We start from the raw sequence: 22,833 nt of genomic DNA on the forward strand, positions 1-22,833 counted from the left end.
CGTTGCCATTCTTAACAGGTTGTCCAATCCTTTTGAGTGTTGCAAATTCTTCATCATTCAAGGATGTATGTTTCAAGCTGGCTTGAAACAATTTATTTACACATGCTATATAATATATATGAAGAAGATATATAACTTTACTTATTTCGTTTAAATCTAGCAATAGACAGACTTTAAATCACACTGATAATTAGCTATTACCAAAAGCATTGTTGCTGCTGATGATATGCCCCAATGGAGCCTCCATTACATGCCCCAAATTATTTAAATATACAAGTCCAACTATATATATATATATATATATACGAGTGATTACATATTTTATTTAATCCCCACACAAAAAAAAAAAAAAAAAACCCACAATATAGAAGCTTAAAATAAGTATCTTAATGATGCATCATGACTACACTTACATGCAGTAAGCAGCAGTTTATGAATTCACTACCCTGCAGTTCTTGCGGATCTCTCCACTTGAGCCAGTGAGTGGACTTATATTCCCCATCTTGATCATGGAATTGGCAAAGTCAGCCATGAAAAGATCAGAATTATTGCTATAGCTTTGGACCAAGCTTTTGGTTGTCGTAGTGGCCTCATCACTAGAGAACAGAATTTGGTCGGAACTAAGAAGCCCCTTTGCACTGAGCAAGTTCTGAAAGTAATGGTTGTCGAATGCATCGACTGAGTTTCTGTCCAGGGGTGCTGTCTTGTTTCCATCACTACTCGAATTGCACAAAGTTTGCAATTCGGACATCATGCTAGCATCCATTGTACTGTCTGCAGGAGACAACCTATTGCTGAAGGTGAAGCACCTTGCTTGTCCAATTGTATGGCCTCCTACACAATACTCGCATTCGACATCCCAAAAAGTTAGTCTCATATTAAACGGATTTCCCAAAAATTTAGTCACGCATTAGATGGATTTCTAGAGAGCTTTAATCATTGTTGGAACAAGTGGCCCATATTCTTTCACACATAAAGAGTAATACTGAAATACTAGTTTAGTTGGCTAGTTGTCGGAGCGGAGCATAAGTGAAGTGAACGTAACCCTAAAATATTGATATGGTAAAAAAATATAGCCGCACTCTTCTGTAAATGTAGGCACATTGTTGAACCATGTAAATTTGTGTTTTGATTTTCTATTGTTCTCTCTTTCCGTTTCCATATTAAATATTTATTATTGTTGTGCATAACAAAAACAATTGTCTTAAAGCGATATTACAGATGTGACTATTGTTTTCTTAAACTCTTATGAATTAAGGCCATTTCAGCTTAATTGGTGACTTTGAGAGACATCTACTTCTTGAAGAAGCAGGCAATATTTCTACTCAATTTTGCATAGATGGTATGTAATGGTAGTGAAATTTGAAGTGTGATTAATTTATGTGAAACTTTTGCACCTGATAAGGACACCACATCTGTGATATTGAGGCCAACATTCGCAAACTTGGCAGTGATATTGCCTAGTGTCTCGGTTGGACCAGGAAGCGCACTGTTTGCTCCAGTTTGGTTCGACACTAGTCCATCTCTTCTACCCAATACAACCGGCCATGTCTTTCCTCCACTCTGCAAACCATTATAGAAAATGTTAACTAAATATGAAATTATAAATTTAATCATTTAAATTAATATTCTAATACTAAGGAACTCACATGTAGATTCAAACTCTTTCTCAACAAAGAAAACCCAACAAGTAGAATATTTAAGGGTAAATTGTGAAGTTAAGATCTTTGCTCTGATACTATACATGTTAAATATCTAGTTATCTTAAAAACTTAAAATTTTTAGGATAAATGGTATTTTTAATGTTGAAAGATAATATTTGCTAGACCGATTTCTAGTCTTCTTCTTCAAAAAACAAAAAACCATTTCATGCATTCTCTTTTGGAGTTGCTTTCAGATATCAAAAGTGTATTTTACGTTAAATTAACACTTACCTGACCTAAAAAATTTAAACTAATAAGAAGAGATAAATTTCATTATCTAAGATTTAAACATACTAAGAGCACAGAATCTCGAGCAGCAATGGCTAGTATATCAGCACAAGATACAACACCACTGCATGCACTCTCCACTGAGCTTTTGATTTGATCCACAACTTCAAATCCTCTAGCCGAGTTCACGTTAGGAAAGGCGAACTTCTCACCATCGCTTCCGTCCAAAAGTATCGATGCATCGCAACCCTATGAAGAAAAGTGTGACAAAATATTAATTTGTGACATATTTTAAAGGAATTAATAATTTTTGAATAAACTCACGTACATTTACAAAGCAATCATGGAAGTGAAGCCGAAGCAAAGAAGCAGCCATTCGCGTTTCAGCCTTGATAGCTTTTTGCACCTCTCCCCGGACAATACGAAGAAGATTTGGACATGTCGTTTTGTAAAAATCTGAAGTTAGTTGAGAGCTTGCAGGAAGAAAACAAGTAAAGAAAACCATAATCAAACAATGACAACAAAAGCTATTAGACTTCTTCATGGTTATTTTGCAATAGGCTTCTTCAATGCATGCAAAATCTTGCAGGCTTAATTTATAGGTGAGAACACAAGAGCATTAGCAATTTTATAACCTATTATTATATATATAATATGATTTACATACGGCGTCGTTGCTTTATAGTTTAGTGCTAGTTGGTGATGTATGGCGGCTGCAGAATGTTTGCCTGAATTCAAATGATCTTGATTCTTAAATATATCTCAGATTAGTGTACATAGTTTTAATATTACCGACGTTGGAGTTAAATATATAAATTGAAAGAGTGGTGGTTTCATACTCATCAGATTGCATAGAGAATTAATAAGCTCTCCTCATGCAATTAAGTTAATGAATCAAAACACACTCAGAAACATTAGTGCTTGAGGATCAGAAAAGACAAAGCTTTTTGCTGCGGCCACTTACGTGCACGATTTGGTTATGAGGGCATTAAGAATATGTTTAACATTTAAATTTTGTTTTGTATTATCATAATGGTGTCTTAGACAGATGGTTGGGTTCTCATTTATGCCCATCAATTTTAGTGCTTTAACCATATCTTGTCTCACATTGTTAAATGAAAGTTACTAAACTTTTAGGATGTTTTTCTTAATACCCAATTAGAGTTATTGGTTTGATTATTATATTGGGGTTGACATTTTGATTGAATGACTCATCATATGAGTGCTGCATGTGAGGCAATGTGTTAGCTGTCATATGTGACCTAGACAATATCTTACCTCAAATCCTTAATTTGATATATTCTTGGTTTTGGGAAGAGTCGTTAGTATATAGTGTCGTAGTTTTTGTGATCCACTAAACCTATATATGCTGCATCAATAATGTTGAGGTGCAATGTCGTCATTTTGTTCACATGGGCGGTTCTCAAAAAATGCTTTGTAGAATGCGATTTTAAATGTCATAAAAAGATTTGGCTTCTCTCACTAATAGGCACCAATTAGTTTTCGGTTGAGATGGTCAAAAGCCCTATCAATCTAACAAATGATTCTTACAAGCCGGGGCATGACTTGTATCTTGTGCATACACACGAAGAAAGGTGAAAAAGCTGCGTTAGGATGCATGGCATTCTTAATTAGCTTGTGTTTTATGTACAATGGCACAAGAAGACAGAGGAATTAACTGCCCTTGCCAAGGAATTAGCATTTCATCATTAAAAAGTAAAGCAGTTGCTAGTTGATGTTGATCTTTAGCTAGCTATATATGTCCCTTCATTGTGGCAAATTACAAAACATAAAAGTGAATATGTTGCTTCACCGCCATTAGGTATATAATAAGGACCCAAGAGGTCAGATATCTGGCATGCATATATAATCCTTCAAAGATTGCACTAATTAATTACCTTTTTGCTTTTAAAAAGTTAGATTTAAATTAATTGAACATGCACATCCCAGGTGTAACATCCCACCCCAATGACACACAATATTGTCCGCTTTTGGCTCCCCTCGAATCAGACTTCCCAGGAGGTCACCCATCCTGGTTAGTCTAGCAGAAGCACGCTTAACTGCAAAGTTCTGATGGGATCATGACCATCACAGCTTTAAAACGCGTTGTTGTCATTAAGGGTATAATATAAATTTAAGCACATTCTCATATGCATACCCAGGCGATGTGGGACGTCACACCAGGTGTACACCAACAATCTGCAATTACCTTAATGTCTTAACTTTTCCTAAGATATGCATGCTTAATTACTACTACATGGGTGTTATAAGATAGTTACATGTAGGAAGCATATTAATCAAGGAATATTCTCTCTTAATTATATATTATAGCAGCCAATATTAGTATAATCAAGAGGAGTCTGAAGGAATGCTTTCCCATATATATATGTCCTTTGCAGTTATCAATTTTTCTAGGACGATGTTAGGTCATGAAAGCTACCATGTATTTAGCCTAACTTAAAAACATAATCTTATCAATAACATTGGGGGGGGGGGGGGTGGGGGGGGGGAGATGTAAGGCAACAATAAGAGGAGATGGAATGAGAATGCTTCGACATATCTTCTTCCTGCAGCTGAATAAATCCTCCTAATTTGGCTCTCATAGGGAGGGAGTTCAAAGCGATCTTAGAGTAACTTGAGTCTTTCATGAATGTCGTCACAAATAGTATCAGAGTCACCTAGCTAGTAATACCATGTGATATATACTTCAAGAGTTTAAGGAGGAAAGTTTTTAACATCCCGTTCTCATATTGAACTTTATAAGTGATTAATTAAGAAAAACTCGAAATTAATTAGTTTTTTTTTTTTTGGGATGATAGCGCAAATCGCTAGAATCATTTTGAAGCTTTGCTAGATTTTATTTATAACTTCTCTCTAGCGCACTTAAACAATATACGTCGTTTTCAACCTAAACCCCCAGAAGAGTTTGAGTCTCTATATATAGCCCGAGAAGGCCTTGGCCCATCAGAGAGAGGTTTTGCACAGCAAGAGCCGACCCAACCCAGCCCATGAACTTCCCCCCAACTGGCGCCAAGACTCTAAACCCGGAAGGATATATAGATAACACACGTGTCTGATCCACAACTCTCCACGTAAGCAACACCTTTACTAAGATAATCCAACGGTTTTAACTGTATACCACAGAGCTGAAGCTAGCAAACCAAACGATCTTCGTCTTCTTCTTCCTCTTTCTGTGTGTTATGGCTCTGAAAGTGTACACAACAAATCTTGGAACATATCAATGGAACCCAACACCCACATTCTCACCAATATTCACTCCAACAACCCTCCGCTACAAAAGTCCAAAGCTTTTAGAGTTCTCTCGCAGTAGAAGAGATGTTTCTGTTCGTGGGTCAAATCTGGTGGACGAACAGCAACAAATTGCATTCACTGAACCAGAAAACAAGCTCATTGAATCGCTTATTGGGATCCAAGGCCGAGGCCGCTCTGCTTCTCCTCAGCAACTCACTGTAAATTGCTTACAAAATTCCATATATATACACGTTTTTCTTTTATTTTATTTTTTTCATTTTTGATAGTATGGAAGAATTTTTGTAGGATGTTGAGCGTGCCGTGCAAGTTCTGGAAGGTTTAGAAGGTGTGCCTGAACCGGTGTGTTGTAATCTATCTTAAATTAAATCACTTTCTGTTGTTCTTGTTCTGTTTTGTACTAAATTCAAGATGTCATTTTTGGGATTTGATCCATATTGTTGGGATTTGCTAGCAATTCCGACAATAAATGTGAGAAAGTATCTACGAGATTTATCTGTCCAAGCAAGTGGGTGGACTGCCCGAAATCTGCTCAAATAGATAGGAACAATTCAAACAGCAAAATTATTGAAAATCTTTATCCTCTTTTCTTAGTATTACTAGGCCCATAAGGGTTGAAAACCAATAAATGTTGTTACAGTTGTGACATCTTAAAAAGTTAGTCCCATGTATTGGGTGGGTGGATTGCCCGATTAAATGAGTGGATTATAAATGTATTTATTAGTGTTAAGTTTTACATTAGTTCTTTAATAAGTAAGACTAGACTTATATGTAATTCTCGAGAGTTCTAGTTGTAAATTTTGGCACATGCTATTTGTACTCTAAAATGGGGGGAAGGGTTATTTGCTACCACTCTGTTTCTGGGTATAGAAGATAATTATATCTTGTACTACTACTAATTATTCAATAGAATTGACTATGCCTTGATCATTTGCAGACAAGCTCTAGTTTGATTGAAGGTCGATGGCAGTTAATGTTTACAACAAGACCTCAAACAGCATCTCCAATTCAGGTCAGTCTTTTGAGTGCCTGCCTCTCAAATGCCCTGATCTGATTATATACTAATTTAAATTGGAGAAAACTGTAAAATCAGAGTTTAAACTTAAAAACTTTGTTATGATATAAGGTTAAATCACTACTTATCTAAAAAATTGAACAGATATCTTAATAATTTTGATTAGTAGTTTAACAATTAAGATAATAAATTTGTGTTCATACGTATGTAATTGTAGAGAACATTTGTGGGGGTTGACTTCTTCAGCGTGTTTCAAGAGATTTATCTTCAGACAAATGATCCACGTGTATCCAATATCATAAAGTTTTCTGATGCAATAGGTGAGCTAAAAGTAGAGGTATGACTTCAGTATCTTAGCTGTTATATTTACTAATGTTGTTACATCAATTTAGCTAGCAATGCCTTTCCAGCAAGAGTTATGGAAATTCTATCTTATTGTTGGTCATGGAAGTAAATGAAAATGCTTGGACTACTACATATTTTATTATTTTTTGTGAAAACGAGTATCATGTGACAATTTATATTTTAGTAACTGACGTCATAAGTGTCACTTGAATTGTTATTTGACAATCCACATTTTAGTAAGTAACGTGGTAAGTGTCGCGTCAGTTTTGTTTGTACGTTTTTAGGTTCAAGAGTTTGCTACCCCAGCAATTTTCTTCATGGCTATGCTGTGAATGGACGCAATGAGGTTCCTGCAAAACAAAGTAAGGTCAAAGAGTCTTTGGTCCTAGTTATCAATGAATCAGTGTGTATTGAGAGAGGTATGAGAAAAATGAGAGGAAGAGAGAGTCGTCAGAGAGACAAAAACATATGAGAGAGAGAGAAAGGGACGAGGGTTGTGAAACTCACACAAGAGGGAGAGATACGTGTATCTCTCTCCAGGTCTCTGCGAGAGTGACCATCTAGGAAGGAGAAAAGACTCCTTGTCCTCTCCTCTTCTATTTAAGAGAGTCAAATTGATATGAATATGTGTCATTAGGTGAGTGGACGGTGGCATATTGTAAATAGATGTGAAATGGAATGAGGCCTATTAAGGGTTTTTTCGCCCCAATATGTTTGTAAGAGACTTGCAATAAGAACTGTGATACTCCTAGGCTTCATAATAAATATGCAGTTTTGAAATTTTTTGATATTCTCAAGTCTCAATTTCATTCAACCTGCAAACTGATTGTTTATATTTGAAATATTGTGATTTTCGTTTGTGCATAATTTGACTTTCCTCTCTCTCTCTCTCTCTCTCTCTCTCTCTCTTAAATCATGAATGATCTTTTGTTTCCACACAGGCAGCAGCATCAATTAAAGATGGTAAACGAATACTATTCCAGTTTGATCGAGCAGCCTTTTCGTTTAGATTTTTACCATTTAAGGTTCCATATCCAGTGCCATTTAGGCTTCTAGGAGATGAGGCAAAGGGTTGGTTAGACACCACATACTTGTCCCCTTCTGGAGACCTTCGTATCTCAAGAGGAAATAAGGTAAATGGGACTTTATTGGTTCATACTTAAGCCGTTGAGTTGATGTTGGTCTTAGGCTTTTGAAATAGTGGGTGATTTACATAGCTTAAATTCACCATATTAAAAGATATAGCCAAAACCAGAGGCGGACTTAATACACTATTGGGGAGCGAGTGTCCCCCCAAACTTTTTCAAAACTTCACTATTATCCTTCATATTTTACTTTTTATCCCTCCAAATTACTATTTCGTCCCCTCAAAGTTTTTTTTGCTTATTATATATATTAGGGACAAGGTTGCACTTCTTGTGCAGTATGAAAAGCAGTTGTCTTTTGCTTATTATATTTGAATAAGACGTGCAGTGTAAAAAGATTCTGAAAAATTATAATTTAAAGGCTTTTTCAGCCTTCTTGTTTATTTTATTTTTCTACCAATAATAATAAAATGGTTAGTTAAGAGGTAAAAACTTATTTTTCATGCCTTAAAAGTTTTATAATAATAATAATAAAAAAAAACCTTTATATTTTATCTTTTTGTTATGAACCAAATTTATTTCAAAAGCAAATTTAGTACAAAATTGGGGGCTTAAAAATTTAAACATTCATTTAAAATTATATTTTTTTTATGAGGTAGACCCTTAAAAATTAGTTTTTTTTTTTTTTTCGTCCCTCTCACTCAAACTTCTGGTTCCGCCCTTTGATTTGCTAAGGATATCCAGCAATGTCTCTGTAGTGCAGGGCACCACATTTGTCCTGCAAAAGAAAACTGAACCAAGGCAAAGATTGCTATCAGCCATTTCCACGGGTGCAGGAATTAGAGAGGTGAAAGAAATTGAAGAAAGTGTTGCTTTTATTGCTGACTTGGTTTTCTCCCTACCAACATGTCATATCATTTCCTATTACTTTGGCAGGCAATCGATGAGCTTATCTCCTTGCAACAAAATCTAAATAGAGACGAAAAAGAACTACAAGAGGGTGAATGGGCAATGATATGGAGTTCACAGGTAGTTTTCTGAAGATAATTAGCATTTTATTTAATATATTCAGCAACACAAGAAATTCCTGAAGATGGCTGTAAAAGCAGCAATGACTATGTGATAATTTACCGTAGTATCAGAGCAAAGCTCATGAGTTTGAGCCTAGTCTCCGTCTTTTATTTCTCATTTCAATTGAATAGTCAAGTGCGTGACAAACTTTTCTTACAGTTTTTACTAAGTCTTCCATTTCTTAACTGAACTCCTGATTTCAATCCTTGTGTAGGTAGAGACAGATAGTTGGTTAGAGAATGCTGGCAATGGGCTTATGGGCATTCAGGTGAGTATTAGTAGAGAGCTTTCAGTCAACTTTACAGATTATGTAGTGGGGTTTTATTAGTTGATTAATCAGTTTCTTAATCTTAAATTGTTATTCTTATAGATTGTCAAGAATGGACAAATAAAGTTCGTGGTCGACATCTTGCTGGGGGTCAGATTCTCCATGATTGGTAGATTTGTGTAAGTTTCTCACTTCTTTTAATTTTCCATTCATTTGGACATCTTGAAGAAAAGCTTTTATAGTGTAATGCATGGTTAGGAAATTAGATCATATTTATATAGAGGAACCCCCTTTTTGAATTATTTGTTACTATCTTAGTCACACATGCAAAAGTTACATTGACTATATATACTAAAAATTTTAATTGTTGTCAAATAATACAAATTGGGTTGATCCCTTTGAGGTTTTCCACAAAGCAAACTATAGCACAATGTACTGGCTTTGTTTGATAACACTTTTTTCAATCTCCCTTTTGTTTTTTATTTTCAAAACAAAAATATTAATAATAAACAATTCAAAACGCAAAGTACTCAAAATTATTTTTCTACCTTTATATCACATCGTAACACTTTATAAAAATAAAAAATAAAATAAAATCTATAAAGCAGTAACAAGCGGAACTGTGTAACCCATGCACATTTGAAACTAGGGTCTTCAGCTGTTATAATCCAATATGAATTTCAAGTAAAATTGTTTATGGCTTGTTAGATAATTTTTGGCATGAGTAATTTTGGGATGTTTGGTATCTCAGTTGAATATGATTTTCATGCTGTGTCACTTGGTGGTAGGAAATCTGTCAACAACATATATGAAATTACAATGGATGATGCAGCAATAATTGGAGGCCCATTTGGATATCCTATTGAGATGGAAAGGAAGTTTAACCTGGAGCTACTGTAAGATCATTCTTTCAATATGACTGCATTTTCTGTTTGTTTATAGCTACATACTATTATAAATTGCTGGCCAACTAGAAGCTTATGCAAAATGAATTTTACATTGCAGATATGATGATGATAAGATCAGAATCACACGGGGCTATAATAATATTGTTTTTGTGCATTTGAAGATTGAGGGATCAAAGCAGAAATAAAACGCATGTTGGATTGACAAAACGAATTTATAATCATTTGCTCTGTACATCTACTGTCCATAAGTGGATTTCTTGCCTCTGAAGAAAGAAATATTAGAGTAAAAATATTTGTTCTTACTGCCTGTCCAGTCTAGTGAAAAAAATTAAAAAAAAAAACCAAAAAAAGAAGCCTTTCGAAATATTTGTGTATGATGTGTGTATGTATATAAATGTGAGTTATCTAGAATCTCCTTGCATCTTTTTTTACCTCCTTTTCAACGTATAAACATCATTGAATTTACCCATTTGGTTCTTCTACATCTCCAGTCTCTTTTTGATCTAGAATAAATGATATTGACCGTCTTTGTTCAGTGTGAAATATTGTGGCCTTTTTGCCTTTGCTTTTTGGGTGTCTCGCGTAATATGATAATGAATCTTTGGAGGCTCATGGAAGAACTGATTCACAACTTGCTAATCTTTTCCACGAGCAATTGATAATAGAGTTGGCCATATGTGGCTTGACAAAATCTGTAAAAGATGGATGGCTGAGTTCTAGTTTCAAATTTACCAAGCATGAGGGAGGTAAACAAAGCACAATTAGAAAACAAATGTCTTGAATTTAATATAAAATAATGGGTTTTCAGGCAATCCTGTGACAATACCCACAGATTATACCTAATCCAGGAAACATCGCACCAAACATGGTGTCAGTACATAAACGGCCAAGGAAAAAAGAATAAAGCACAAAGAGACAACTAAAGGAACTGCCAATTACTTGAGTCAAGCGCATAACAGTATTTATATACTCTTCTAAGTAGAGACAGCGCAAAACACGGTCAACAGAGCAAAGGCTGTGAGGATTAACACACGCACCCGGTTGGAGTTGAACCCACGACCTCACCCTGCAACTTGCTACAAAGGGAGGAAGTACTTGATGGTGCAAAGGCTGGAAGTTGCTCAGAGAGTGAACAAAAAGTCGTGGCTAAAAAGGATATGAAACAGCCATATAGCACAACAGTATGCTTCAACAAAAGCTGGGGGAAGAATGAAATTTGTGCAATACCTCACTTCATATGCAGCATAGACCCCAAACTTGACCTGAATTCTTTGCCAGATCCTCTGAGTGGTGTGCTGGAGATTTGAACTTATTTGGCTGCATTCTGAAAATCAATGATAATTGTGGGTCATCAAATAGAACTAACCAGCAAGATAACGAGACCACAGGAACATGTTTAACTGCATCTCCCTGTATAGAACTACAAATGAATTCACCCCTTTTGAGATTCCAAATTTCGTTCTTCAGACAATATCTCTTGCCAAGGGAAATACGACTGGACCATGGTTAGCAGCAAGAAGTTGTTTGCCTAGATCACAAGTATTTACTGCAAGAAAAAGAATAGTAGATGCAGTAATGGTCTAACAACCAACGGAAAGAACATTATTTATGATGTACCATCAACTTTTACCAACTCTACATATGGCATCAACACCAAAAGTATGAGCACATAAAAAGCAGTCAATATGCCATTGGGCGAGCTCCTACTTTCCCAATTCTCATGTTTACACAGGCAGGGAAGAATGCAGCTTGGAGAATTGATCTTCTATTGATTCTCCCAGTTCCACCTTCTCCGGAGTTCAGGTCACCTACAGGCAGTGCCTTTTGATATCAGGTAACAACCTTCCATGTATTTCTAACTCTAAATTTCACCAATTAACACACAAGTATATTAATGAATGATGCAAGTTCTGAACCCAGATACCAAAAAAAACAAAAAAAAAAAAGTTAGAAGATTCCGCAATGTATCTGACATCTTTTCTATTGTACCAGAGAAACAAAAACAGAATCTAATGTGGGAGTCGCACAAAAACCTCTTGATGACTTAAAACAAAGATCATATATTCATTTCAAAAATATATTCATGACTACACATCACATAGATTAGAAGATTGAAAAGGAGTACATTGGCATCATTACACAAGGTTTTTCCATATTGACAGGTAAAAATAATTATTCGCTAGCATAAAGATTTATTGGATCTGAACATACTTCCACCTTCATTTAAGGAGACAATTCTTCACCCCATTCTAATTGATTTATTTACCTCGTTGTGCAAGCAATAGTGCACAGCAACCCAAAAAGATGCACGCATATCCAGACAGAGACCCCACACTCACACAGACACAAAATGCATAATGCTGGTCTATGGTCCTAGAAGCCAATAAATCAATAAGCAAGTGTTCCGGAAAAGAAATAGTTAAATCTCTTCTTTTCCTATTTCATTTCTCAAAGTGATTACAGATGGAGAGAGGTGAAAGCACTTAAAGAAAGTGAGGAAATAGAACTTTTTTTTTTTGGCCAAAAGAAATAGAAGGATTGAATTGGATTTTAACATGATCATCTTACTATCTATTGGCTAGTTGACAATTTATTCTTAATAGATATATACCTATTTTGAAAATTTTTAAAAATAGCTTTTGGTTGGACCACGTGAGGATTTCACCTACTAAAGTGAGTTTTCATGTGTAATTCTTTGCTCGTCTCTGCATATCCCTAAGTAAAATTTCGTTAAACAAAAAAAAAGGAAACCATTCGCTGGTGGAGTCCAAGTACACAAAAATATACAAGAGAAGAAACCAACTCAAACTGTCTCCTATGTGTTTCCGTGTGTGGCATCAAGCATGGCTTGACTATTACTGTACAGTTCAAGAAAAAGAATTAGAGAGTTCAACAATAATTGTTCAATAAATAGAGTTTCTTTCACTAATTTAGCAAAAAGAGTGAGTTATCAGCATTATACCTTAATTGATTCTATGATCCATGACTAACAACACATGAAGTACAGAAATCTTTAATCAATAATAAAATATTTGGAAGCCCTTTGGACTATTGCCCACTAGCAAATCCAAGCAAAACTCACAACATAAGCAAAAAAGTAAGGGATCAAATCAATATCTCACACTATCCGGTTGATGCATCAAACAAAAGGAAATGTTAAAAAAAGAAAATATACAAGAACTCCAAAACATATGCAGCTGGTCCATCACTTCTGAATCTCAAAATTTGTTCCTCAATCTCTCTCTAGAAAAGAACGAGCTACAAATGATATCCACTTCTTTCACAAATTTGAATTTACCAGCTAGCAAACCCCCTGCCCCCAAGCCAACCCCACATCCTTCAGTGAAATTTACCAAGCAACCAACATTAATGCAGTACTTTAACAACTACTTTCAAGAACAATCCATGGTTTATACAAGAAAAAACCCACCCTAAAGTTCCTCATGCTTCAACCAACAAAAAGGCTAGACAACTTTTTAGAGTAACAAACATGGAAGATCTTCCTTAACAGATAGAATAGAAGAAAGCAATTTGATTGACAAGTAATTGAAAGCAATCAAACAGAAGAATCAACAATACGGAAAACCAGAACATCAGCCCACACCAGGAGTTGAACAGGACTAGTGATGTCTCTGTTCAATATAAACGGATTAGTCCTCAACAAAATATTTTTTTTTTTGATAAGTTAGTCCTCAACAAAATATAATGAATATTTATAGTAAAAGCAAGCAGAAAATACACTAATAAAACGCTCCCGTACCATTAAGCCAAAAAAAGTACCAGTACATAATAGTCACAAGTTGTACCATACAAATTCACAGGATCTTTTCAAATTTAGATTTAATAAAATGCAAACATACAGATTTATGCTTTGCACCTTCAGAAAAAGGACACGAACTAAGAAAGTAGAACCTAACCAAACAGATTATTTCGTGGAATGATGGCAACATGAAAAGAACAATGCCGGTTCACTCTGTATCTCCCCATCAAACCACTGAAAATATAAGGAAAAACAAGAAAACTAATAACCTACATCTACTTAGATCTCATATATCCATAAGTTTCACAAATCAACGACAGTAAGTGATATGTTCCCGAGAAATATCTGTTCAGAGAAGCTACTTACATTAACGCGGGACAGATTAGTCACCGTCGCCAATGCTCTTCTCTGAGCACACATTCCCCAGTTCCTCATTCCTAGACTGATCCTTCTCCGCAACCCATCCGTCTTGTACAAACCCATCCCTTGCCTTTGCCATTACTTCATCCGGTACAAATTCATTCTGCGCCGTTTCAACTTTGACTTCATTTTCCTTCGCAATCACTTCTCCATCTGGTACCAAATCATTCCTTGCTTCTTCATTCTTGGCCTCATCCTTCACTGCAATGACTTCATCTCTTACAAACTCAGCTCTCATTTTTTCCTTTCCAATTTCTTTATCCTTAGGCTCATTTTTTTCTGCAACCACTTGTTTTGAAACATACTCTGTCCTTTCTTCGAATTCTTCCATAGAAACATCCCCTACACCCTCAGTATCCGAGGCCCCATCATTGTCATGATCAACGTTTCTCTCTCTGGCTCCGTTTCCAGATACATACTCCATCTCCGAATTGACCTCACAACCCATCATAGCAGGGGCATCCGACCCGCCCTCGCTTTCGTTTTCAGAACCGTTCTCCACCACCTCCTCATTCACATCCTCCACCACCCGGCTCTGCCTCTCCAGAAACAGCATCCTCCTCCTCAAGTCCCCAAGCTCCCTCTCCATTAAGAAAAGCCTCTCCTTCAACGTCAAATTCTCCTCCTCTAACTGCGCTATATGTGAATCCTGATCATCCACCCTATTCTCCAACACATTGTTATACTCAACCCCACTGTAATTCGGGTATATCATCTCAAATCGGCTCAAGTCATGGTCCAATCTCCTCTCCACCTCCACGTGCTCCTCAACATCACTCTCACTCGACCCACCATTCTCATCTTCCTCCTCGTCCTCGTTCCCACCCGGTGATCGCAGCCGAATCAACCCTTTCATCGATCCATACCCATCCACACCCCACTCCTCCTTGGCCATATCCCCTAGCACCTCCCTTGACGGCGAGAACATCGGAGTTGGCAGCACCGCAGGCGTCACAGCACACGGCGACACCAGCTCGGCAATCCCTCCCGCCTTCTTCGCCCTGATTATAAACGACGTCGTGTTCCTAGGCGCGTAAGGCGCGAACCTATTGTTGTTAAATTTCTTCTTAGGGTAGAATTTCCGGGCTTTCAGCCTATTCTGTGACTGCAATTCCTGAAGAGTTGGGGGTTTGTACCCTCCACTGCTACTCGGACCGCTTATCACCGCCGTGTTGGGCATCTGCACTGACATCGGCATGGACATCGGTTTCTCCATCCTCCTTAGGTCCTTGCGCTTATCAGGAACCTTCTTACCCTTCCAATTGCCTCGTCCAGGCTTCATCGACGGCTTCGAGGCCGTCATCACATAATTCGGCTTCAAAGAAGAAGAGCTCTGGAACTTCTTGTTAGGATGATCCATCGAAGCCACCTGTTGTGGCCATACTTGATTGTTGTAGCTCCGATTCAGCATCATCATCTGCGGCTGCTGAGACTGGCTCAGCGCCTGGGACTGAGCCATCATCTGAATCTGAGGAGGCGGAGGCTGGCTCATCATCTGGTTCATCATCTGCGGAGGCTGCTTATTCATAATCTGCGACTGATCGTTCATCGTTTCTCCACCAATTAAATCGAAACCAAACCCTAGAAAACCCTAGATATTTCGCTATTCCTCTCAAATACCTTGTGCGTTAATTAACTGAATCCGAAATTGAAACGTTTGCGGCAAACGAACAAACAAACACAGATCGAAACCCTAGAAACCTATTCTACTCCATGTTCCGATCATTAAAGATCTCCGAGCGTGTTTTATCTTTATTTACCGAGAAAATTTTAAATTTTCAGGCGAAATGAGAGGGTGATTGATTTTCTTGCGCTTTCTCTCTCTCTAGAAATCTGGAAAGCTCTGAGGAACGGAATCGCGATTTCTTTCCAAAGGGGTCGTTTAAGGAGTGTTCGGAAAGCGTCGAAGGGTGGTTTTATAGGCAGAGAAGGGGTGGGGTGGGCGGTTGGATTTAGGGCATTCGGAAATGGATGGTTGAGATGGAGGCTGCGTGTCGGCCATGTGTCATTGAAATCGTCAATAGGATTTGGAACTCACACGGCTTGTTGCCCTTTTATGTTTCTACGAAGAATAATGCTGGTCTCTATAATTGGGCTCACATTGCAATGTAATTAGCTCTAGATTTTATTTTTTTTAGTTTCTTTCTTTTGAACAAGAGTTGATTTGAATTCAAATAGCGACAGATCATTCTGTTTACCTTTCATTAAATTTATAATCGTTCCACTAAGTCATACCTTCTATAAAAAGACGACATGTATCTCATTCAATAAAAGACAAAAATAATAAAAAATAAAAAAATAAAATTTTGTAATTATTAATATTAATATTTTTTTTTTAAAAAAAACACACAAATTTTCAAGAGTGTCCGAACCACCCTCAAGCTTTTTTAGGTGGTCAAATACCACCCTTAAGGTGACAAAAAGGGTGAATAAACCACCCCAAACTATAGTAGCAAATAGATGGACAGATAAAAAGTTAAAAAAGTTTATATTTGAGGTGGCGAGTGGCCCGATTTTCATAAACTATTCAAATCGATAGCGAATCAAGTAGCTCATTATAAATAAAATTGCTATCGATTTGGATAGTTTATTCCTTCTCACCAATAGGAAGAACTTAAAAATGCTTACCAAATAAACCGTCTTACCAAAAGGAAAGTGGGAAATCATTCAAGGGATCAATATTCTTTCATCAAAAATTGGTGAGCATTTTTCTTTTTTGCCAAAAGAGGGGATGAAAAGGTGTGGGTAGGAGACAAAGTAATTGGATATTCTCCTCTGAACCAGGTACTCTTATTTCTATTCTGCTTTGTTTCTCTTCTTTCTTTGCTAGGAATTATTCCTTGAACGGGCCCACTAAAGCCAGTGATAAAATGTCTGACTTCCTACTGGTATAGAACCTAACTCTTTTTTCTCTCTTATTTTTTTCTTTCCTAAAATACATTTTCACCCTTTCAAATTGAAGATTGTCCCGGTTCTAATATGAACAATTTCATCTAAAATTTCTATTATTGTAAATATAAATCTCGTGTCTATCTTCGTGTTCATTTCATTTACTAGTTTTAAAACATGCGATTTGAAAAAATAGCAGTTAACAAAAACACATTTTAAAAATGCAATAAGGGCTTTGATAAAATCATAGTTCGGTGCATATGGTTTGAACTGTAATTTTTATTTTTCAAACGCATTTACAAACCAAATGCTTTCCGTAATTTTGTTTAAAAACGCGCATTTGGCATACGAAATCGCAGGCCAAGTGCTTTTCGTCAACTAAATAACAGCATATCTCATGTGAAGTACCAAAACAAAATGTCCTTCAGAATAAACAACATTGTGAGAGAGGGAAGGAAAAATAAAGATTAAAAATAACAAAATATATATTTTTATATGACCAAAAATGATCTTATATATAGTACCCATCAACAAAACATATCTACTCACAACGCTTTTTATCAAATAGGCATACAGGGGATTGCTACATCACACACAAAAAAAAAAATCACACTGCCTCGGGAGGTGGCAAGTAACATTGAGGTGGAACGTCTCTCTTTCACAATAAAATGTACAGGGCTAAATGTACTCATCATAGCTAACTGTTGGGGTTGTTTCCGGCGAGAATTAGAGAAATTTCCAACCCCCGGCTGAAAGCCTGGTTAAACATGAGGCGGGTTTGGAAAGTTGATACAAACGGGAACCATGAAACGAATGCAACAGGAATGAAAATGAGCATCCCCATCCCAGCATCATATAAACGCCCAAGTGAACGGATTGATTTCCACAATCCCAGCTTTTTTACGTAAGGCTTCCAAGCGGCAGCAATCTGCAAATCATAGTATAAATCATGTTAAAGCATGCAAGAATAAACTCGGTCTCACTAATATTTTCTCCAAGAAGAGTAGAAAACAATTACAAGCATTCAAAGAAATGTTGTATGCACAGGAATAGGTGTCAACAACCCTTGGTTATTGCCTTTTGAGCAACCCTCTCTTGGCGACCTGCTCGACAACCAAGAGATCCTGAAAGGGATCGGTTGTGTTTGGGTGATGATTTGTGAAGCGTTTGTAAATGTGGAAAGGAATATTATTGAAAGATGACTCCAGTTAGGGTAGGAGTTCACCAGCATACAAGGTATTCGATCAAATGACTCAATGAATTCACCCTTATGCTAATGACTTATTTTTATAGAGAAACTACTGTAACTAACAATTCAATTGATGACGACTCAATGCAATTGATAAGAATCCCAAACAACATAACCAACTGGACATCTACCTCTTATCCTTTATTCCTGCTCTTATGGTTGTCATAAGATGCATTCAAGCAACATTGAGACTAGTTGAAGTAAGGGGCCTCTCAATATATATATATATATATATATATATAACAGGAAAAAGAAAAAGAAAAAGATTACGGATGAGAACTCACCGAAAGGATTCCCCATCCAGTGGGTACAAATGCTAATATGCAAGCAAATACATCCGGCAATGACAAGTCAGTTAATACAACTGCAATTACTAGACCAGCAAGTGCCACCAAAAAGGAGAGGCCTTGGATGAAGCGCAACAAAAGCTGGAAATTGACTGACATCTTCTGGCTGAAGGTGAAAACCTATGAAACCACCCAAAAAAAGAAAAAGAAATGACGGGTTAAAATCACAAACCAAATAACATGCATTTGAAATTTGGAAGACCAGCACTTGCATTATAGGTGATAATACAGACCTTGAAAAGAATTATAAGCACAGCTAGCACCATCCATGACAGGCCATACACCTACAGTTATACACAAACATTGTGACACATGAACATCATGAACTTGTGAGCATAAACACTACGCAAAATAAGAATAATTTCGGGGATTAGCCAATAGTACTTTTTTAGGTCCATACAATGAGTCATTTACCAAGTCCATTACAGCCTAAAAATTGCATCCCAAAACCTAGACTGCCCTAACCATTATCTATAGAAAACAAAGTAAACAAAATGACGAAATGGCACCTGCAAATTGTAAAGAATAAACAGACAGAAGACAGTTAAAGTTGCAAATGTAGACTTAAGCAAAGCTTTCACACTAGCTGTTTGCCTCACTCACGCTCCATTCAGTGCAAATAAGTTAATTTTCGATTTATAAATGCCAATGTAAATTTGAAAACTTGGATATGGTATTGGTGAGTGTCCAAGAGATGTGGTCAATGCTATAATATATGTCAGTTAAGCCTGGAATCTGGACTATAAAAGTGTATCAAATGCTATACTTTATGGGAAAGGTAGAGCGGTTATTTGGTAAATGAAAAAAGATATACAAACAGCATTTCGCAAAAATATTAACTAGCAAAAGTAGGCAAACAGAATGCCTGTTAAAGAAAGATGCACTGAAAATGTATCAATTTATGAAGAGAGCTGTTACCGTCAATGATGTATTCGTTCCTTGCACATGCAGCTTGTAGACAATGCCATACTGGAAGATGAAAAATCTTAGACTCAAAATAGTTTCGGCTATCCTCCCTCCCAATGTTCGAATATGTGCCTGCAGATGCAATACATACATTTTTTGGGGTAAGTACGATGCAGATGCAACATTCATTACTGCGAGAGAGAGAGAGAGAGAGAGAGAGAAAAAAATAATAATAAATAAATAAAAAAGCGGGAGTGACAACAAAAATTAACAAAAAACAAGATAATTGAGAATGCTCTACATGGACAAGAGGCAACGGTAGTGTAACTAGGTTGTGTAAAAAGGAATGAGCTGGTGCTCAAACTGGACCAATGAACCTGGTAGACTTGAATGGCAACAAAGGACGCAAGCAACCCAAACTAGTTAATATGAGGCTTAATAAGATTTTCCAAAAAGTAAACAATATTCTTCTTGAAAGTCATGCCACCTCTAATATAAAATAGATGTTATTTTAGGAAGATCACTATATTTTTAACTTTTCAATAATAGCAGTGCCATTCCAAAAGAAGAAATATTTTTTTAGGGAGTATTAGATTCAATTCATAAATTAATAATGAATATTCAACAAGTTCAATTCTTATTTACCTCGCCATAGTAACCCACCAGGCAATACCTTGACCTCACACCTCACCCGAGACAAGTTGCCACAGACTCCAAAGAACTCATTTCTCACAAAAAAGAAAGAAGCCAGGTTTTCTTGCTCATAAAAAAAACCTTTCTAACAGACATGTTAATTACCGGATCATCTCTAACTGAAAAGCTTATAACTTATGTTTGGTGTTAGTGTGGTTGTGAGCTTGACATACATTGTAGGCCCACTTCCTAAAGGCTTAACTTTTTGGGACTGCAAAGGAGAAAACAGTATAAGAGTTTTACATTAAAAAATTCTGTTTTTTTATTTTTTATTTTTTATTCTATCCTTCTATATTTTTATCATTACCATCTAATAACAATATGATAGTTCACTCTATCTAAGCAATGCATCATTGGTTCACAAGTGCCAAGACGCTTCAAACTACATAACTTTTTTTTCTTCTTTTTTTTCCCTACTAAGTAATGCAATCTCATTAAAAAGTGCTAAGAAGAATGATAAATTTAATCATTTACTTAATACTTTAACACTCACCTTATGTTTGGAACCAAACAACACAGTAACTGTATAGTTTAGGTTTGAATTCAGAACCCTACTTCTGATAGTATGTTAAATCATCACTTATCCTAAATGCAAACTTTGAACTACATGACTTCATGGTCATCAATAAAAGGCCAGAGCTCTAATAAATTGCCTCCACTTAAAAAAAAAAAAAAAATTCAACCACCATGTCAAACCAAGAACAGATGTAATACCAGTTCTTCATCCCACCAAGCTTCCCAACTTTCCGCACCCTTCACCCCAATTCCACCTCTGTAAAGAAGCCAATTAGTCCAATCTTTGAAATCCTCCACAACCCTGAAAGGAAAACAGTTATGTCAGTCAATAAAGTGGAGCAGACATTCCTTTCAGCCAATACAAAAAATAGACTTACTTCTGCCACTCAAACCCAGATGGATTGAACAAATAGGGAGCAAAAAGCCAAGAAAGAGCCATAAACCAGCTGCTAATTGTAAGAAGAAGGTACGACAGTGCACCACCTTCATTATATCCATATGCCAGGTACACTATCAACAAAAGCACGACTTCGAATCTGGAGACAAGACGATGAACTATGGTAGTCATTCCAGGAGTATAGACACTTCATAGGAAAATTGGAAGACAGGAATTGCATCAATTTTAACACTAGTTATGGTTTCTATTAAACAAAGGTAGAAGCCAAATATAGAGGAGAAACATGAGCGTATTACTGACAAAAAGTACATGCCCAAAAAATATGATTACAAAATCAATTACGTTCCCAAGTTTTCCTTACATAACATCTTACAATGTGACAATGCAATTCCTTCTTTAGCACAAGCATGTGTGCGCGCATGTGCACACGCAAAGAGAGAGAGAAAGAGAGAGAGAGAGAGAGAACCACACCCTTTAACAAAATGACTGCGGGAGTAAATCCTGTAATTCTCGGAGAATTTAATATGGCGGACAACAAATCCCCGACCAGTTGCTTGATACTGTTGAGAGATAAACATTGATTTAACATCATATATACCAGGAAAAGAAATTGAACAAGAAAAGAGAGCAGCAACATACCCTTGCACCACCATGAAGAATCGTCCGGCCAAAGTAATGAGTTCTTGTGCCGAGAGAAAATGTGAAGAAGACGGTACAAAGCTGAAACTGCATTGTGACAAAACTGACGATGGCCTGCAGCAGCAATTGGAAGAAAATTTAACCCATAGAGCAAAAGGGGAAGAAATAGACTTCCCAATGAAAAAAAAAAAAAAAAAAAAAAAAAGAAAGTAAAAGGTAGGAATTGGGCAAAAAATATAAATCCAACTAAAAGTAGAAAGAACACTACTTTCATTAAATTCAGAAGACAGGAAAAAAAAAAAAAAAAAAAAAAGGCCAATTAGGATATATCGTCCATACACTCGATCATAACTTATGGCCAATGTTGTTAACTCAAATGCTCCCAGATACTGAAAAGTGTCCATGTAAACACCCCTTCCCTCAGGCTATAATTTCTCTGTATCAAAGAATCATCTATATAATGTGAATTCAACACAGGCCATTATTTTTAGTTCTTTGTTCATATTATTTTTTAGATTGATTTATTTTAGCCTACAATTTTTTTTTTGTACATCAAATTTCATTCAAAGTCAAACTTAATCAAAACAAGGAAACTTTGTAAGATTGCAATCTCCATGCTTTATGACCTGCATCTATTTGAAGCGTATACACTCACCAAAAGGACAAGAGACTAAAAACCCTTCAATAAACAATGTGGCGTATATATTGACAGAAATGGAAGGAACTTATGCTTGAAGGCACTGCACTTGTTACCAATTTACAGTTCTCCAACACCCCAAAGATTATGTTGATTATCAAGACTTTGAAGTTATGTCCTCAGACTATCTGTCTGGAGCACAAATCAGAAAGGTAACCAATAATAATGCAATTCACCGATCAATCTAATTCATTCTACCAAATTGCAATGTATTTGTTGGTCACTGCCAAGGACATACAGCTAAGAAAAACGGAACCAGAAGAAACTGATACACAATTATTTCAGCATTAAACTCAAGAAATATTGCACATATAGCTCTGTTGCATGATGGAGAAAACTCAGATTTATCTTTCATAAATATAATAAGCAAACAGATATATATGAAGAGAATTACATATTCCTGAGTAAATTATTAAACGGATATGCA

The 22,833-nt window shown here is 36.3% G+C and overlaps 4 protein-coding genes across 8 annotated transcripts in view; 1 reads left to right on the forward strand and 3 right to left on the reverse strand.

The window, feature by feature from the left end:
• Positions 1 to 430: 430 nt before the first annotated feature.
• On the reverse strand, positions 431 to 2,478 carry LOC132164484 (Peroxidase superfamily protein). The gene is made up of 4 exons (XM_059575004.2): positions 2,260 to 2,478; positions 1,998 to 2,180; positions 1,398 to 1,563; positions 431 to 834 (listed from the first exon to the last, which is right to left on the reverse strand). The coding sequence occupies exons 1-4, from the start codon at positions 2,473 to 2,475 to the stop codon at positions 431 to 433; spliced, it is 969 nt and encodes a 322-aa protein (XP_059430987.2). The 5' UTR covers positions 2,476 to 2,478.
• Positions 2,479 to 5,092: 2,614 nt separating this feature from the next.
• Positions 5,093 to 10,245, forward strand: LOC132163719 (Plastid-lipid associated protein PAP / fibrillin family protein). Of its 2 annotated transcripts, XM_059574091.2 has the most exons (11): positions 5,093 to 5,401; positions 5,490 to 5,543; positions 6,139 to 6,213; positions 6,434 to 6,553; positions 7,503 to 7,694; positions 8,410 to 8,493; positions 8,583 to 8,675; positions 8,932 to 8,985; positions 9,088 to 9,164; positions 9,774 to 9,881; positions 9,991 to 10,245. In XM_059574091.2, exons 1-11 carry the CDS (start codon positions 5,132 to 5,134, stop codon positions 10,076 to 10,078), a joined length of 1,215 nt encoding a protein of 404 aa, XP_059430074.2. In that variant the 5' UTR covers positions 5,093 to 5,131; the 3' UTR covers positions 10,079 to 10,245. The 2 variants fall into 2 exon arrangements, with proteins under 2 accessions (XP_059430074.2, XP_088375101.1); XM_088518975.1 differs by lacking the exon at positions 9,991 to 10,245 and having other exon boundaries at positions 9,737 to 9,866.
• A 268-nt stretch (positions 10,246 to 10,513) lies between these two features.
• Positions 10,514 to 16,033, reverse strand: LOC132163718 (PRLI-interacting factor). Of its 4 annotated transcripts, none has more exons than XR_015912970.1 (3): positions 14,020 to 16,033; positions 11,121 to 11,701; positions 10,514 to 10,585 (listed from the first exon to the last, which is right to left on the reverse strand). XR_015912970.1 is itself a non-coding variant. In XM_059574090.2 (2 exons), the coding sequence occupies exon 1, from the start codon at positions 15,620 to 15,622 to the stop codon at positions 14,036 to 14,038; it is 1,587 nt and encodes a 528-aa protein (XP_059430073.1). In that variant the 5' UTR covers positions 15,623 to 16,033; the 3' UTR covers positions 10,655 to 11,701; positions 14,020 to 14,035. The 4 variants fall into 4 exon arrangements, 1 of the variants encoding a protein (XP_059430073.1); XR_009438325.2 differs by lacking the exon at positions 10,514 to 10,585 and having other exon boundaries at positions 10,655 to 11,439; positions 11,524 to 11,701; XR_009438326.2 differs by lacking the exon at positions 10,514 to 10,585 and adding an exon at positions 10,655 to 11,003.
• A 1,396-nt stretch (positions 16,034 to 17,429) lies between these two features.
• GSL10 (glucan synthase-like 10) overlaps positions 17,430 to 22,833 on the reverse strand; it is a 50,700-nt gene continuing 45,296 nt past the window's right edge. The window contains exons 45-52 of the mRNA XM_059574087.2: positions 21,710 to 21,823; positions 21,542 to 21,630; positions 21,051 to 21,209; positions 20,872 to 20,974; positions 19,477 to 19,596; positions 18,792 to 18,842; positions 18,496 to 18,678; positions 17,430 to 17,890 (exon numbers count right to left, since the gene is read on the reverse strand). Of these exons, the coding sequence (XP_059430070.2) occupies positions 17,660 to 17,890; positions 18,496 to 18,678; positions 18,792 to 18,842; positions 19,477 to 19,596; positions 20,872 to 20,974; positions 21,051 to 21,209; positions 21,542 to 21,630; positions 21,710 to 21,823 (1,050 nt within the window). The 3' untranslated portion in view covers positions 17,430 to 17,659. The remainder of the gene's footprint in view (positions 17,891 to 18,495; positions 18,679 to 18,791; positions 18,843 to 19,476; positions 19,597 to 20,871; positions 20,975 to 21,050; positions 21,210 to 21,541; positions 21,631 to 21,709; positions 21,824 to 22,833) is intronic.

The sequence above is a fragment of the Corylus avellana genome, chromosome 8 (genome assembly GCF_965113065.1).
Source record: "Corylus avellana chromosome 8, dhCorAvel1.hap1.2, whole genome shotgun sequence".
Lineage (NCBI taxonomy): Eukaryota > Viridiplantae > Streptophyta > Magnoliopsida > Fagales > Betulaceae > Corylus > Corylus avellana.

Excerpts from the sequence above, each read along its gene's own strand:
- LOC132164484 (XM_059575004.2), bottom strand. The coding sequence starts at position 2,475 with ATGAAGAAGTCTAATAGCTTTTGTTGTCATTGTTTGATTATGGTTTTC. Across the intron at positions 2,181-2,259 it reads TCCATGATTGCTTTGTAAAT|GGTTGCGATGCATCGATACT; the intron begins GTACGTGAGTTT and ends TTTTCTTCATAG. Across the intron at positions 835-1,397 it reads AGATGTGGTGTCCTTATCAG|GAGGCCATACAATTGGACAA; the intron begins GTGCAAAAGTTT and ends AGTATTGTGTAG.
- LOC132163719 (XM_059574091.2), top strand. The coding sequence starts at position 5,132 with ATGGCTCTGAAAGTGTACACAACAAATCTTGGAACATATCAATGGAAC. Across the intron at positions 5,544-6,138 it reads TAGAAGGTGTGCCTGAACCG|ACAAGCTCTAGTTTGATTGA; the intron begins GTGTGTTGTAAT and ends GATCATTTGCAG. Across the intron at positions 7,695-8,409 it reads GTATCTCAAGAGGAAATAAG|GGCACCACATTTGTCCTGCA; the intron begins GTAAATGGGACT and ends TCTGTAGTGCAG.
- LOC132163718 (XM_059574090.2), bottom strand. The coding sequence starts at position 15,622 with ATGAACGATCAGTCGCAGATTATGAATAAGCAGCCTCCGCAGATGATG.